Source organism: Lutra lutra, chromosome 3 (genome assembly GCF_902655055.1).
Source record: "Lutra lutra chromosome 3, mLutLut1.2, whole genome shotgun sequence".
Classification (NCBI taxonomy): domain Eukaryota; kingdom Metazoa; phylum Chordata; class Mammalia; order Carnivora; family Mustelidae; genus Lutra; species Lutra lutra.
The window spans coordinates 143,723,215-143,736,977 of NC_062280.1; the positions used below are offsets into that span (position 1 = coordinate 143,723,215).

Consider the following 13,763-nt stretch of genomic DNA (forward strand, 5'->3'; position numbering starts at 1 on the left):
CTGTGAAGCATAGTGTTGCATTTTGAAAACTAGTGTTGTAAACTCAGTAAAGTATGTGGGTAACTGCTGATTAGAAATATTAAGCATACTCTGTAGTTTTAGGAAAGTTTTTAAGTTCACAACTAACTCACTAGGTGACAAAGCTTAGCTTATGTGGTTGAGAAAGATAAGTAAGGTAAATAAAATGAATGCTGGTGGTACCAACAAAATATTTTAAAATTATATTACAGCATTCTTTTTAAAATTGTGTTGGAATAAGGAAGATGAATGGGGAGGTAGGGAGAAGATTAATGACACTTTTAAATTTTTACCTCACTGCTGTAAAGATCTTCGTATCATCAGCTAAATGCTATGAACAGGTCTGCAAGTCTTTTGAGTTAATGAGCTTATATAGGTAAAGAAATTATTGCATCCTTTTGAAGTTAGTAAATTTGGATTTACTTGAAGTTTATAAGAAATTGACACATGCAAGCAACATTAATAAGTTAGTGGTACCTTATGTCATATCTTAATTGTAATCTTATAACTTGTTTCGATATTGCTGTTAATACTGTGTTCTTGCCATTAAATTTCAGTTTTTTTCTTTTTGAATTGTCAAGTATTTTAAATAATTAAGAAATGTAGTTTTCTAAGGAAAAAAAACTTTTGAGGTATTTTTAGTGTTTCCTCTTTGGTTTCACTTAGATGTCCCTTAGATGTGCTCTTTGACAAGAAATTGATCTTTCCAAAGCAGGAGATGACGAATCCAAGTTAGATGATGCACATTCATTAGGATCTGGTGCTGGAGAAGGATATGAGCCAATCAGCGATGATGAGCTAGATGAAATTCTGGCAGGTGATGCTGAAAAGAGGGAAGACCAACAGGATGAGGAGAAGATGCCAGGTAATCATTTATAAGTGTGGTTGAACATAATATCATAAGTCAGATAATTTTTAAGGTAGTTTTTGCTCCCTTTCATGCTGTGTGAATTAATGAAAGGCAGTTGGAATTTTTCCCTTTATGTTTAAGACTGAAAGGCCAATAAAATGAAAATTATAGTCCATATAGTCTGCTCATTTTTAAGTAGACATTGCCCATAAATTGGAAAGGGTCCCATTTAAAATAGCAAAGTTCTAAGATTCCATTCCACAGGTTAAGATTCATATTACATGACCTAGAATCTAACCAAATACTGATTGCCTAACAACGTTCTAGGTGGTAGACATATGGTACAGAACTTCAAAATTGTGGTTTCACAAGCCAATTTTTGAAACAATCATTCAAAAATTTACAATCGTTGAAATTATATTTGAACAGTATCTGTATACCTCTCTCAGTTTTCTGAACCAAATTATTTTCCCTTATAATATACTTTATGCATTGCCAGAGCTTATTCTAGTGACTACACCATGAAATAACACCCATTGATGTTCCTGTTGAATATCCCAATTAGTCTGATTGTTTTAACTTTTTTTTAAGTCATCATGAGGGTCTTTGCTGTGTCCGGGTATGTAAAATATTAAACTTTTATTTTGACTTAATTTTTTATATTTCATAATTTTTCCTACTAATGTAGAAGGTATGTATGATTGTTACCTTTTTTATTATATGCCATTAGGTACTTCTAAATAGAATATTACTTTGTTAATTTTTCACAGTTGTTCCTGTCAGTGGGTGGATTATTTGTGTTCAGTATTAATAGCCGCTGCCTGAGTTATTTATAGGAATGTGTTTGAGTTTTTGTTTGCTTGCCTATTTTCTTTTGGTGAGGTTTTTTTATTGTAAAGTCCTTAGATTCTAAATATTTGTCTTTATAGGAAAGCTTTCATTTTAAGAATAAGACATTTTGGTTCAAAGCACTTATTTAATGCTGTGTTTTGCAATTTTTGTTTCTCTAAAGATAACAAGAATGTTGGTGTGGAAAAAAAAAATCCTTTTCTTAACTTTTTACAGATCCATTAGATGTGATAGATGTGGATTGGTCTGGTCTTATGCCAAAGCATCCAAAAGAACCACGAGAGCCTGGGGCTGCATTGTTAAAATTCACACCTGCAGCTGTTATGCTAAGAGTTGGGATTTCTAAGAAGTTGGCAGGTTCTGAACTCTTCACCAAAGTCAAAGAAACATGTCAGAGACTTTTAGAAAAACCCAAAGGTAATTCCATTTTATTTTGTGCAGTGTCTGCTGTAACTGTTAATTAAGTGCCTTTGCAAAGGGTGCTGTTCTGTTCTCATGCAGCACTTACCATATAGGAACTGGGTTTTTTTGTTTCGTGTTTTCTTTTGTTTGAGGATTCACTTATGTTCTTTATTTAAATCTTCTTTGAAAAAAATTTTTTTAAAGATTTTATTTATTTATTTGACAGAGAAAGATCACAAGTAGGCAGAGAGGCAGACAGAGAGAGGAAGGGAAGCAGGCTCCCCGCTGAGCAGAGATCCCGACGCGGGGCTCGATCCCAAGACCCTGGGTTCATGACCTGAGCTGAAGGCAGAGGCTTTAACCCACTGAGCCACCCACATGCCCCTCTTCTTTGAAATTTTAAAAAGCAATTTTGACCATGAAAATTAAAACCCACAGAAAAGTTACGAAAATAGCCCAATTGATCTTTCTTACCATAATTACTTTTTTAACAGCTAAGTTCAAATGTCAGAGCCCTCAGTGGTGTTCCCAAAACTAAACAAAGCAGAGCCCGGAAGAATGGAATAGATATTTTTCGTATCTAAGTAAGTTGGGTGTCTTGGCACCCTTTTCCTTTAGGAAATGCAGAGTTCTACCCAAATGCAAATGTGTAGGTTGAGCCTTTAGCAAAGGAATTAAAAACTTAGAATGTGGTATCTAGGCCAGATGGTCTGGATTCCTCACTAGGCTCACCACTGATTAGCTATTATTTAATCGCTACGTGTTAGTGTCACCATTTGTATGCTGGGAATAATTAGACCATCAGCTTCATAAGATCATTAGGAGGAACAAAAAGAGGTATTATAAGGAAAATACTTGGAACAATTCCTGTTATGTAGTGACACTCAATATATATTGACTGTTACTATTTCTTTTGAAAATATCTTATTGATTTTAGACCTTATGGCAACAACTTTTCACTGTTCTACCATTTTTTTCTGTTTTATCTGGTTCCTACCTTATCAATAATTAATAGGAGGGGGATGACTGGGTGGTAAAAAGAAGGAAAGGAGAAAAACAGCAAAGCAGCATTTAATTTTATATCATGTTTGTGAAAGTAAAATAATTTTAAAAATTAAGCTTTTTCCTAATATAAAATTGAAAATGTTTTGTTTCATGGGTTTTTTTTTTTCCCGATTGTTAGCATAAGTTGTGAAACACTTTATTTTGACCTGTCCCAGTGAACACAGAATGTATGTATATGAAACAAATTATAATTGTGAATGTATATTAACTTGACAAATGACCAAACTCTTGGGTTCCTGCCCCCTTCTTTCTGCCTTGTTTGGTTGGCTCTGTGACCTTAAGTAGGTAACTCCTGTGGGTATAAAATGATGGAACGAAACCCCTAAGGTCTTACCCACCTCTGAAGCTATTTGCTCCTATGACTTTGCTAACTATAGAAATGTAGTTTGGCCCTAACTTGATGACATACATTAGTTGTTGCTTATCAGTCAGATCTCCTATTTTTTGCTGTGATAGCTTTATTAGAGAATGAGAGAATTGGTACATGATGCTGAATAGAAGTGTCCTAAGGGATGGGACTTTGTTTACTGCTGTATCCTTTGTCTAATGATTTTAGACATTCTAATTATGCTATTGCCTAGAAGAGTACCCGACACACAGTAGGTATTTAATAGGTATTTGTAAAATAATTGATAACTGATTTTTTTCTATCCCATTTAGTCTGTTTCAGTACCCCAATACTGAAGAAAGTATATCCCTACATCATATGTAATTTTGAAAAAAATTCTAAGGTTGAAGACCGAAAACTTTACATGAATACTGAAATTTAAGTTGCTTTTGTCTAGGTTTTCTATGTACAGTGTGATAGATTAAAAACAGTTACAGGCGCCTGGTTGGCCTGGTTGGTAGAGCCTGCAACTCTTGATTCTTAAGGTCATGAGTTCAAGCCCCATGTTGGGTGAAGACTTAATTAAAAAAAAAAAAAAAGTACAATGAAAACCATGAAGAAACTGGAAGTTTAACCATGTTGGACTTTCTAAAGACATGTGCAAGTGTGTGTTTTGTATTGTTTTAAAAGCAGAAAATAAGGATTTCAACAAAAAGAAATTTGTCATAGTGACTAGTTTCTAAGGAAGAAAATGGGCTCCGTGCACATTTCTTCTACATTATAATGGAAGGGTAGTTAATATTTTGGGGTTTGGGGGGGTTTTTTGTGATTCTTGTTGATTGGCTCAGTATGTTTTATGTCTGATTCACCTGAGTAACGGCTTTTTTCCACTTAGGTATGCTGGTCCAATTGGACGTTCTATAGATACAGTGGTAGAACCCTGGTACTGTATTATAGAAAGCTCCTCAGTTAATTCTGGTAGACACCAACATTTGCAAACTGGTTTTGAGTTTTTTCTTTATATTTATTACCCTTTTCTTATATTCTGTACCTACTGACTAGATATATTAGGTGAGACTAACTTGTTAATTATCTATTCTCACTATACTTTGTGGTTCAGGAAATGAAAGTGAAATATGCAATTCCATTCATTCTTAAATATGTCTACTTTGTTTTTACTAGGTGTTACTGTTTTCCTTTGTGGACTGTAACAGTAACGTATTTGATCATGTCATATAAGTGGTATCTAGTACCTTTTGGTACTTCTGGCTAGCTTATAGAATGCTAGCTTTGAAATTTCTACTCTGTTATATATATATTTGGATTCCTGACTGGCCCTATTCTGTTATTTTGATTTTTTGTCTATTTTAACCCAACCTCTTTATTTTCCATTAAAGCTAAGGAGATATTTAAGTGTTTTCTCCCCATCTTGGCATGTTATGACTGATTTTAATGCGTTGTTTTTATAGTGACAAATCTGGGATAAAATTTGCGGGTTGTCTAACATCTTATCACTTTCCTGATTTTTTTTTAAGAGGTCACAAAATGTATTACTGCATTTGAATATTGCTATAATAAAGTCATAAAATGTAATCTAGAACTTTACATAATAGTCAGGGGTAAGCAGTATACTGAATTTAACTCCACTTTCTAATTTGAACTTTTTTTTCCAGTCATGAACAGCAATCAAAGTCTTAAATTCTTTCTCCCTAAGGCTACGTGTCTTACCTCTTAAAGAGGCTATCTGAATATTTACTTTTGTTTAAGACTAGCAACATAACTACATGTTTAAGATCTTTCAGAGAATATAGTGCCTTTTAAATTTTTGAAGTATGGTTGGCACTGTGTTTCAGGTGTACAATATAGCAATACAATAATTCTGTGTTATGCTCTGTTCACAAGTGTAGCACCCATCTGTCATCATATGCTATTATAATACTATTCAGTATATCCCCTATGCCGTACCTTTCGTCCCTGTGGTTTCTTTGTTCCGTAGTTGGAAGCTGCCTCTCACCCATTTTGCTCATTGCCCAACCTTCCCCCCACCCCCAGCAACCATGAGTTTGTTCTCTGTATTAATTTATCTATAGCTTTGTAGTAGATCTTGATATCTGGGATTGTGATCCCTCCAGCATTGTTATTTTTCCCCCCAAGATAACTTTGGCTATTCAGGCTCTTAGGTGGTTCCATACACATTTTAGGATTATTTGTTCTAGTTTTGTGAACATTATTGGTATTTTGATAGAAATTGCATTGAATCTGTAGGTTGCTTTGGTAGTGTAGACTATTTTAACACTATTCTTCTAAACCACAAGCATGGTATGTGTTTGCATTTGTTTGTATCTTCAGTTTCTTTCCTCAGTGTTTTATAGTTTTCAGAGTACAGGTCTTTAACCTCCTTGTTTAAGTTTATTCCCAGTTATTTGGTTTTGGTGCAATTATAAATGAAATTTTTTTCTTAATTCCTTGTCTATAACTTTGTTATAGTGTATAGAAATGCAGCTGATTTCTGGATATTAATTTTGTATCTTTCAATTTTACTGAAATCATTTGTTACCTCTAGAAATTTTTTGGTAGAGTCTTTAGGGTTTTCTGTGTGCTATGTCATATGTAAACAGTGGCAGTTTTACTTCTTCCTACCAATTTGGACACCTTTTATTTCTGTGGCTAGGACTTCTAGTACTATGCTGAATTAAAGTGTCAAGAGTGCTATTCCTGATCTTAGAGGGAACACTGTTTTTCACCATTGAGTATGAGGTTAGCTGTGGGTTTCTCATATATGCCCTTTTTAATGTTGAGGTATGTTCCCAAATGTTGACTTTTCTCAAATGCTTTTTCTTCACCAATGAGGTAATAAGATTTTTATCCTTATTGAACCATCCTTGCATCCCCAGAAAAATCCCATTTGATCATGGTAAATGATCCTTTTAATGTACTGTTGAATGTGTTTTCTTAATATTTTATTGAGGGTTTTTACATCAATGTTCAGAAATATTGGCCTGTGGTTTTCTTATTTTGTGATGTCTTTGGGTTTTGGTGTCAGGGTAATGCTGGCCTCATAGAATGTGTTTGGAAGCTTTCCTTCCTATTTTAGGGGGGAATAGTTTGAGGTGAATGGGTATTAATTTATTAGCTTTTCTTTCTTCAAGTGTTTGATAGAACACCTGTGAATCCATCTGCTTCTGAACTTTTGTTGGGAGCTTTTGATTACCAGCTCAGTTTTGTTACTAGCAATCAGTCTGTTCAGATTCTATTTCTTTTTGATTCTGTTTTGGAAGACTATATTTCTAGGAATTTATCCACTTCTAGGTTGTCCAGTTTGTTGACATATAATTTTTCATAGTACTCTCTTATAATCTTTTGATTTTCTCTGGTGTTGGTTGTTACTTCTTTCTCATTTCTCTTAAATTTGTGTCTTACTTTTTTCCTTGATTTTTCCTTTTTAGAGAACCAGCTCTTGGTTTCATTGATCTTTTCTACTGATTTTTTTTTTTTAATTCTCTGTCATTTCTTCTGATCTTTATTATTCCTTCCTTCTCACCTTGGGCTTTGTTCTTATATTTTCTGGTTCCTTTAGGCTTAAGGATAGATTGAGATTTTTCTTGAGGTAGGCCTGTATTGCTGTTAGCTTTCCTCTGAAAACTGCTTTTGCTGTATCCCCAAGATATTGAACTGTTGTGTTTTTATTTTCATTATCTCGATGTATTTTTTGTTTTCCTCTTTCTTCGTTGATCCTTTGGTTGTTTTTAGTAGGTTCAATAACTAAGGATGTTGTTGAGCCTCCACATGTTTTTTTTATCCTTATAATTTCTAGTTTTATACTGTTGTGGTCTGAAAAGATGCAGGATATGATTTCAGTCCTCTTAAATTTATTGAGACTTGTTTTGTGGCATACTATGTGTAAGTATATTGCCTTTAAAGTAATTTTCACCAACTGATAAAGTACAGACTGTGTGGAATATTGAAGCAGCCAGTAACACTTTCCTATTTTCAGAAAACTTAATGCCTATTTGTTTTTATTGGAAGATGCAGACAGTCTTTTTGAACATGAATTGGGGGCTCTCAACATGGCTGCATTACTACGAAAAGAAGAGCGAGCAAGTCTCCTTAGTAATCTTGGACCATGTTGTAAAGCGTTATGCTTCAGACGGGATTCAGCAATCAGGAAGCAGCTTGTTAAAAATGAGAAGGTATGGTTTCCTTGGAAAAAAAAAAATGCAGTGTATGCATTGTATCAATGAATGGCTTTTTTTTTTTTCCCCTATTTGATTGCTTTAAGGTGAGATTAAGGTCTCAGTATCTGCTTTTGTGAGTTCGGTTTCCTAGTCTTCTATAGATATAAAAGGAAGAATTCTATTTATAATAGTTTTCATTTTACTTTAATAGTATTGAACATTTGTGCATAGCAATTTGTTATTCAAAATTATATGCATAAAGTTTAAAATACTTTCTGTGAATTATTTTCATTTGTGAAATTCCTCAAGGTAAATTTCTAGTATGTTTCATTATCTAAACAAGATCTGGGGGAAAAATTTTCCAGGCACAGAATGATGATATTTATAGGAAGAAGTAGCATTTATGAGAATGTACCAAGTCAGAAGAAAGGAAAATAAATAAAAGTGATTATACTTAAGCTTTTACTTGAGAAGAGTAAAGGGAATTGAAACATAAGAGAAATAGAAATTTAGATTTGGGAGAACCATCCTTGCATCCCCAGAAAAATCCCATTTAATTGAGATTAATTGAAAAATTGAAAAATTAATTGAAAAATTCCATTGAGAAACTGAAAAAGTCAACTTTAAAAAGCCTAAGAGAGTTGGTCTTAAAAGATTAGAGAAATACTAGCTTTTTACCTGGGGACATTTAAGAAAACACTGCTAGCAGAAAGTGTACTTCATTAAAGAAAAATTCATGAAAAAGCAAGGGATGAATTCAAAAGATTAAAGTAGAAACAGATACAGTGCATAGGAGGTTTTTAAGGTCTTTCCTGATTAAAGTCCTGGCTCAGAACTATTTTTTATAGAGTTGCTAGTCATTCTTTGCACTCCCGTTTTATATACTTCTACACTACTTACTTAGTTCCCATCTTTCATTTGCTTAGGTGCCTAGTCCTCCTTGCAGCTTTTCTCAGTTGGAAGTTTTTCCCAGGGAATTAAACCCCAGGGAGCCCTAATAAGCATGTGTGTAATGAATCACCTTCCCTTTTACGTATTCAGAGTGGTATTCCATCCTCAGTATCGAATTTGAAAAATAATCCGTCACATCATGTTCTGTTGGCTCAAGGAGGAGGCTTCAGTGGAGAAAGGCTGCACATCTTGAAGTCTCACCAGAGTCCTGCCCCCTTTTTATAAAAAATATTTTGTAGCATTCCCTGGTTCCTCCTCTGATATGCCATATGCTTTTTAAAAGTTGTGACAACTCGGGGCGCCTGGGTGGCTCAGTGGGTTAAGCCTCTGCCTTCGGCTCAGGTCATGATCCCAGGGTCCTGGGATCGAGCCCCACGTCAGGTTCTCTGCTCGGCAGGGAACCTGCTTCCCCCTCTCTCTCTGCCTGCTTCTCTGCCTGCTTGTGATCTCTCTCTCCCTCTGTCAAATAAATAAATAAAATCTTTAAAAAAAAAAGTTGTGACAACTAAAAATACCCTTGTAAAATTCTCCCTGAGAATTCTGTTCTCAGAATTCTGTTGTCAGAACCTTGTAATCCTTTACTGCAGGGCACAGACCATTAACTAGCACATGACACATTATAAAAAGTTACAGTGGGACAGTATAAATGTTTAAATGATCCATCTAAAGAAAGCATTAGAGCTTTCTGATTGCTCAGGGTTAAAAATACTTGCCCAAAAGCTGAAGAGACAACTGAAGAAAAAATTTCAGACGTTAGACAATCTCATGACAAATGCTAAGAAATATAAACAAAAACCTTTAAAATGTATAACTATAAAAGAAAAGTACAGAATAGGACCATTCATTGAGGAAAGTGGTACTACTTACTGGATAATGAAAAAATGTGTAAAGATAGCAAACTCATATATTGGCATTATCTTTAAATAAAAAATTTTTAAAATATATATATAACACTATACATCAGAAGAGATAGGTGAAGGATACAAAGAGAACACTTAGCTGCTCTAAATGAGTTTAACTCAGATTTGTTGAAAGAATGTATAGAACCTGTAGGAGGCAAAAGGAAAGAAAGAATACCAAAAATAAATAGGAAAACAGAAGTAGTGAACCCAAAATTTGGTTCTGAAGAAATGAAAAATATTGGTAATGCCCTACAAGTCTCACAGATATTATCCTATTGAAAGGATAATATTGTATCTATGCACGTAAGTTTGACAATTTAGAAGAAATGGATCAATTGCTGTAAAAGCCACAGGCACCAAAACTTCCTCAAGAAGTAATAGAAAATCTGAATAGTCCTATGTCTGTTTTACTTGGTTTTGTTTTTTATTTTTGGAAAAGAATTCTCCACTCTCAGATGGTTTCACTTGTAAATCTACCAAACCTTTAAGTTAGAAATAATACTGTTTCTACATAATTTCTTCCAGAAAATTGAAGAGGCAGGAGTACTTCCCACCTCATTGTATGAGGCCAGCAGTACTTGGATATCAAGAAAACTACAGATCAGTATCTCTCATGAACATAGACATAAAAAATCCTCAAAAATTGGAAATCAAAGCCAGCAATATGTAAAAAAGACTACACCACAACCAAGTACCATATATCGTCTGAATTAAAGGCTGGCTTAATATTTTAAAATCATTCAATGTAATCTACATAGTAACAGACCAAAAAGAAAAAAATACATATCAATTGCTGCAGAAAAAACATTTAATAAAATTTAGTATTCCTTTATAATAAGAATTCTCAGTCTTTTACTTTTTAAAGGGTATCTACAAAAACCTACAGCTAACATCATACTTAATGGTAAAAGTTTGAGAGATTTCCCGAAGAGATCAGGAAGAAAGCAAGGATGCCTATTCTCACTACCCCACTCTACATTTTACTGGAAGTTCTAGCCAGTTCAGTAACAGAAGAAAATAAAATTCCTATAAATTGGAAGGAAAGAAGTAAAACTATTTATTCACAGACAACATGATTGTCTACATGTAAGTTTCAAGGAATTTACCACAAATACTCTTAGAACTTATAAGTTTAGCAAGGTCACAGGCTACAAAGCAGGCAAAGAGCAACTGTATTTCCATATACTAATAGTATATAGAAGTACCTGGGAAGTGAAGGGGAAAAAATATTTTTTACAATGGCTCCCCCCAAAAAAGTACTTAGGTATAAATCTAACAAAACATGTACAGGATCTGTGTGCCAAGAACTATAAAACACTGATCCAAAAAAATATGACCTAAATAATGGAGAGATAGATCATGTTCATGGATTGAAAGATTCAATATACTTAAGATTAGGAGACTCCCCAAATGGATCTACAGATTTAACACAATGCAGCAAAATCCCAGCAGGGTTGGTCAGTTGGTTGGTTCTGTAGATGCAGACAAACTGATTCTAAAGTCTGCATGGAAAGTCAAGCAAAAGAATACACAAAATAATTTTTTAAAAAGAACTTGTATCTAGAGTATACAAAGAACTCTCAAAAATTAACAGAAAACAGGCAATCCAACTTTTTTGAAATGGGCAAGACTTGAATGGACAATTCACCAAAGAGGATAAATGGATATATATGGTTAAGCACATGAAAAGATGTTAAAGAGCATTAACCACTAGAGAATGCAGATTAAAACTTAAATTAGATACCATTGTGAATCTATTATAATAGCTAAAAACCAAACACCAAAAACCCCTGTGGTGAGGCTGCGAGTGGTTGAAACTGCCATGTATTGCTGGTGAAAATGCGAAGTGGTGCCAGACATTTTGGAAAATGGTTTGGTTTTTCTTATAAAGTTAAATATATACTCACTATATGACCCAGTAATCCCATTGCTAGGTATTTACCTTAGAAAAATGAAAACTTCGGTTCATATAAAAAGCTGTCCACAAGAGCTTATAGCAGGTCTTTTCACAATCTCCAACAACTGAAAACCCCCCCAGTGTTCTGTACACAGCTAATTGGTAAACTGGGGCACATCCATATAATGGATTACTAATTCATAATAAAAAATAACCAAAGTGCCAGTACTGTCAACAACACGGATTAATGTCAAGAGCAGGTCTCAGAAATCATGCAGTATATAATTCCCATTTATTTGACGTTCTGGAGAGGCAGAATGATCAGAGATACCCTGTGATTGGTTGCCAAGGGTTAGAGTTGGCCAGAGGGTGTGAGAACAAAGGGACAGCAAAGGGAATTTTCTGAACAATGAAACTTCTCTGATTGTAATCCTGGTTACGTGACTCAGTACCTAAGTCTAAACTCACAGAACTACATGTAAAAGGTCAATTTACTGTATCACAACATGTGATCAAGGAAGCACTGTTCCTTTAAGGATCCTAGAAAGAAGAGAAATGGCAGAATGCTAGAGATAGTCAAAACTCACCTTATTTCATTTATGAACATAGTTGGAGAACATTTAATAAAATTGTAGGACCGCAACTTCCAAAAATGCTAATGTAGCTTTAACTTATAGTAATAGAGATACACATTTTAGCAGAAGGGAGGTGGTAGTTTCTCGGTATACTGCAGTGATCAGCTGTCTCCTAGGGAATTTGTTCACTTCCGGAGCCTGCGTTTCATGGGACAGTAACAGACCAGTAAGGAATGTGGAGTGTTCAGTGCTTCTCTTCAGTGCTTCTCTTTCAGACTGAAAGGTTGTCCTGGAAGAGTAAGATTGAATTAGTGTGCAGTTCTAAAGAAGAGGTTTTATTTCAACATGCTCAGGAATGTGCAGTGACTGTTGTTTGCTTTGTCATTGGAAATAAAAGCTAGTTGATCACCTGTCAGGGATTGCTAAAGATCCTACTTTATCAGCAAGAGGTGCCCTTTCAAAGATCGCTTTCTTTTCTAAGATTCCTTGAATCTGAAAACATCTCAGTTTTGCTTTTAAATATCCATCCCAAATTAATTTTTCTTGCCACTCTGACATTTTTGTTAGAGGTTACCCTGTCGTTCCTACTGTTAAGTAATAATATCCATCTTTTAAAATCTGTTGTTTTCTTCAAATTAGGGCACTGTAAAACAAGCGTACACGGGCGCTCCAGTGGTAGACAGTGACTTGCTGCGATTGAGCCTTCGGCTGTTTAAAAAGAAGACCACCTGTCTTGCCCCAGGACATGAGAAGGCTGAGGATAATAAACTCCCACAGTCCAACGTCCAGCAGGAACTGTGTGTGTCTTAAGACCGAATTCTAGTGACATTTTTGGTACTGTGTTCCTTCAGGATTGCCTCTTTTTTCAGAGTTCTTTGGTTTCACAGACATCATTCAGGACAAAGGCAGAACAGATTTATCAGCCACGGTAAAAGGGGGAAGAACAACTTTGATCTAAAGTTTAAAGACACTAGTTTTGGCTAACTTAAGATTTTACATAAATTTTTACACAGTACTTGATACTCATGCAAAATAATGTGAAAACATCTAGATTTAGCAGTTATTCTCTACCTTTTGTTAAAACTGAAGATTTTGGAAAACGGTTGCCACTGTTCTTGCAGCCTCTGAATATTTTTTATGAAATGGACCTGCTGACTTATGTTTTGGATCATCCTTACAGAAACCGATTTTATTCAGAATCAGTGTGTTCACATAATGAATGCACACACTGCAATTTTGTGCTGTACAGAACTCTTGAAAGAGGATGCTGGTCGCGCATGCTGTGTTTGTGGGCAGACCTCCAGCAGGAGGGAGCCGAAGTACTTTTTTCCTTTCTAAAGTTCTTAAAAAAAACAACAACAAAATTTACTAATGGGTCTTTATTGTTTTGTTTTTTTTTAATATATGTGCATTGTTACAATGTATATTAGACGTGTTTGGATTCTCAGTGGTTTTGTTTGTTGTCAGAGACTGCCTGCTATTTTTACTTTTAATAAATGTACCTTTCCTTTCCTTGTTCTAGATTCACTTTGCTCTTTATTGATCTTATTCCTGATGTTCTGAAGCATTTGTCATCAAAATTATGTTTCATACTTCAAATATTTTACTGCTCAATAAGGCAACAGAAGTTGAGGCATATACTTCAAATACAGCTCTGTAATACTTGAAACAAACCTGGAGTTAACAGACCTTTGTCATCTGAGCTTTAAAATCCATTACCATCATCTTATTCAGAGCTATGCCCTTTGACT

The 13,763-nt window shown here is 34.7% G+C and overlaps 1 protein-coding gene across 7 annotated transcripts in view; it reads left to right on the top strand.

Annotated features, from left to right (window-relative positions):
* Positions 1–13,535, top strand: part of ZC3H13 (zinc finger CCCH-type containing 13) — a 101,747-nt gene extending 88,212 nt beyond the window's left edge. For 5 of the 7 annotated variants that reach the window (XM_047723478.1, XM_047723475.1, XM_047723471.1 and 2 more), the window contains 4 exons: positions 731–883; positions 1,934–2,134; positions 7,539–7,702; positions 12,652–13,535. In XM_047723478.1, the coding sequence (XP_047579434.1) occupies positions 731–883; positions 1,934–2,134; positions 7,539–7,702; positions 12,652–12,822 (689 nt within the window). In that variant the 3' untranslated portion in view covers positions 12,823–13,535. The remainder of the gene's footprint in view (positions 1–730; positions 884–1,933; positions 2,135–7,538; positions 7,703–12,651) is intronic. The other 2 variants (XM_047723473.1, XM_047723477.1) reach the window with 1 other exon arrangement.
* The last annotated feature ends 228 nt before the right edge of the window (positions 13,536–13,763 follow it).